Source organism: Salvelinus namaycush, chromosome 21, assembly GCF_016432855.1.
Source record: "Salvelinus namaycush isolate Seneca chromosome 21, SaNama_1.0, whole genome shotgun sequence".
Taxonomy (NCBI): domain Eukaryota; kingdom Metazoa; phylum Chordata; class Actinopteri; order Salmoniformes; family Salmonidae; genus Salvelinus; species Salvelinus namaycush.
The window spans coordinates 48866271-48869792 of NC_052327.1; the positions used below are offsets into that span (position 1 = coordinate 48866271).

Genomic DNA, 3522 nt, shown 5'->3' on the forward strand with positions numbered 1-3522 from the left:
TGCTGTAGTTGTTGTCTGACTGTTATTCCGTATATATATTCCGTATATATATTCCGTATATATATTCCGTATATAGCCAACTACTATGACTGTTATTGTGCTAATCTGTTATCCTACGATCGTCATGATCAATCCATTGGACTTGGCTGTACAGCACAAAGATCTCTGGGAACAGACTGTTGTTCTGATCCATTCCACAGTATCCGGTACAACTCGTACGTTTGTCCATAAATAAAGTCCACCTGTGTGCAATCTAAGTGTCACATGATCTGTCACATGATCTCGGTATATATACACCTGTTCTGAAAGCAAGGTGCACCACCAAGCAAGAGGCACCATGAAGACCAAGGAGCTCTCCAAACAGGTCAGTGACAAAAGTTGTGGAGAAGTACAGATCAGGGTTGGGTTATAAAAAAATATCCGAAACTTTGAACATCCCACGGACCACCATTAAATCAATTATTAAAAAATGGAAAGAATATGGCACCACAACAAACCTGCCAAAAAGGAACTGCAAAGCTCCACAGCAGAGATTGGAATATCTGTCCATACGACCACTTTAAGCTGTACACTCCACAGAGCTGGGCTTTACGGAAGAGTGGCCAGAAAAAAAACATTGCTTAAAGAAAAAAATAAGCAAACATGTTTGGTGTTCGCCAAAAGGAATGTGGGAGACTCCCCAAACATATGGAAGAAGGTACTCTAAAATGTTGCTTTTTTGGCTATCAAGGAAAACACTATGTCTGGCGCAAACCCAACACCTCTCATCACCCCGAGAGCACTATCCCCACAGTGAAGCATGCTGGTGACAGCATCAAGCTGTGGGATGTTTTTCATCGGCAGGGACTGGGAAACTGGTCAGAATTGAAGGACTGATGGATGGGGCTAAATACAAGGACATTCTTGAGGTAAACCTGTTTCAGTCTTCCAGAGATTTGAGACTGGGACGGAGGTTCACCTTCCAGCAGGACAATGACCCTAAGCATACTGCTAAAGCAACACTTGAGTGGTTTAAGGGGAAACATTTAAATGTCTTGCAATGGCCTAGTCAAAGCCCAGACCTCAAGCCAATTGAGAATCTGTGGTATGACTTAAAGATTGCTGTACACCAGCAGAACCCATCCAACTTGAAGGAGCTGGAGCAGTTTTGCCTTGAAGAATGGGCAAAAATCCCAGTGGCTAGATGTGCCAAGCTTATAGAGACATACCTCAAGAGACTTGCAGCTATAATTGCTGCAAAAAGTGGCTCTACAAAGTATTGACTTTGAAAAAAATAAAGTGGTAGGCATGTTGTGTAAATCAAATTATCAATAAAAATGTCATTATGCTAACATCAACTATTTTTTTTAATAACAGATACTCATACACTGACGATGTATCTCACACAATCTCTTTCTCTCTCTTGCCCCTATACCCCTCTCTCTACTCCTCTCTCTCCTCCTCTCTCTCCTCTCTCTACCCCTCTCTCTCCTCTCTCTCCTCTCTCTACCCTCTCTCTCCTCTCTCTACCCCTCTCTCTCCTCTCTACCCCTCTCTCTCTCTACCCCTCTCTCTCTCTCTACCCCTCTCTCTCTCTCTACCCCTCTCTCTCTCTCTCTACCCCTCTCTCTCTCTCTACCCCTCTCTCTCTCTCTCTACCCCTCTCTCTCTCTCTACCCCTCTCTCTCTCTCTACCCCTATCTCTCCTCTCTCTCCCCCTCTCTCTCTCCTCTCTCTCTCCTCTCTCTCTACCCCTATCTCTCCTCTCTCTCTCTACCCCTATCTCTCCTCTCTACCCCTCTCTCTCTCTCTCTCTACCCCTCTCTCTCTCTACCCCTCTCTCTCTCTCTCTCTCTCTCTCTCTCTACCCCTCTCTCTCTCTCTCTCTACCCCTCTCTCTCTCTCTACCCCTCTCTCTCTCTCTCTCTACCCCTCTTTCTCTCTCTCTACCCCTCTCTCTGTCTCTCTCTCTCTCTCTACCCCTCTCTCTCTCTCTCTCTCTCTACCCCTCTCTCTACTCTCTCTCTCTCTACTCTCTCTCTCTCTACCCCTCTCTCTCCTCTCTCTACCCCTCTCTCTCTCTCTCTACCCCTCTCTCTCCTCTCTCTACCCCTCTCTCTACCCCTCTCTCTCCTCTCTCTACCCCTCTCGCTCTCTCTCTACCCCTCTCTCTCCTCTCTCTACCCCTCTCTCTCTCTACCCCTCTCTCTCCTCTCTCTACCCCTCTCTCCTCTCTCTACCCCTCTCTCTCCTCTCTCCAGGTGGGTAAGATCGGTGTGTTCAGCTGTGGTCCTCCTGGTCTGACTAAGAACGTAGAGAAGGGCTGCCAACAGATGAACAAGAGAGACCAAACACATTTCATACATCACTATGAAAACTTCTAAACGTGTACAGCACTACTAGGGATTTCTGCCCTTTACTAGGGACTTACTAGGCATTACAATACACACAACACATGTTACTATGGGAAAATAAGAATTACTGTGGGTATCTCTGTCTTTCTTGGCATTATTTTGATGCCGGATGTATATATTCTATTACTTCTAAATGTAAAGTCTTCTCTTGCTACACGACTGTACAACAAAACAGCACTGCTCGGGATTTCTGTCCCTCAAGCAGAGATGGAGAATGCTATACACATATATATACACATATATATACACATATATATATACACAACATTAGTGACTGTTGGAATAATATTTTTTTAGAAAGAACAGTTTATGATTCATTCAGACTAGATTTATAATTTACAAAATGATTTAAAGTGAAAATAAAAGACAGTATATACTGTATTATGTAAAAAAAAAAAAAAAAATGCACAGCATCTGCGAAATTGTAATTCAACAATCTAATAAAATTTAAATACGTTTCTCTTTCAAGACTGCATCAATATGAACTTGTGTTTATTAAATCACAGACTGCATCTTACATGTAACACTGCTTTGCTTGCGTCTTACGACACTTACTCTGTAGAACTGGTTTGAATAGACGGTCAGCTGACTAGTACAGGTGTGAAGAAAGACAGCGTGTCTGTTATCTGTTCTAGCCAGCTGATTATTACACAGCACAAACTCAATGTTGTCAGGACAACCGTTTAAATACACATTACATGATGCTGAAGGAGAACTAGTCTATTTGCCACAAGAGATTTCATCAGATTAGACATTGTAGTAAAAGTGCTACGGTAAGTGAAGGCACCAATGCCAGGTGTTGGCAGTGCCAGGTGTTGGCAGTGCCAGGTGTTGGCAGTACCAGGTGTTGGCAGTGCCAGGTGTTGGCTTGGCAGGTGTTGGCAGTACCAGGTGTTGGCAGTACCATGTGTTGGCAGTGCCAGGTGTTGGCAGTACCAGGTGTTGGCAGTACCAGGTGTTGGCAGTGCCAGGTGTTGGCAGTACCAGGTGTTGGCAGTACCAGGTGTTGGCAGTGCCAGGTGTTGGCAGTGCCAGGTGTTGGCAGTACCAGGTGTTGGCAGTACCAGGTGTTGGCAGTACCAGGTGTTGGCAGTACCAGGTGTTGGCAGTACCAGGTGTTGGCAGTGCC

General features: G+C 44.8%; 1 protein-coding gene across 1 annotated transcript in view; it reads left to right on the forward strand.

Annotated features, from left to right (window-relative positions):
• The window catches only part of LOC120065946 (dual oxidase 2-like), a 35677-nt gene extending 32925 nt beyond the window's left edge, over positions 1-2752 (forward strand). Inside the window, exon 33 of the mRNA XM_039016988.1 lies at positions 2241-2752. Within this exon, the coding sequence (XP_038872916.1) occupies positions 2241-2363 (123 nt within the window). The 3' untranslated portion in view covers positions 2364-2752. The remainder of the gene's footprint in view (positions 1-2240) is intronic.
• Positions 2753-3522: the final 770 nt, after the last annotated feature.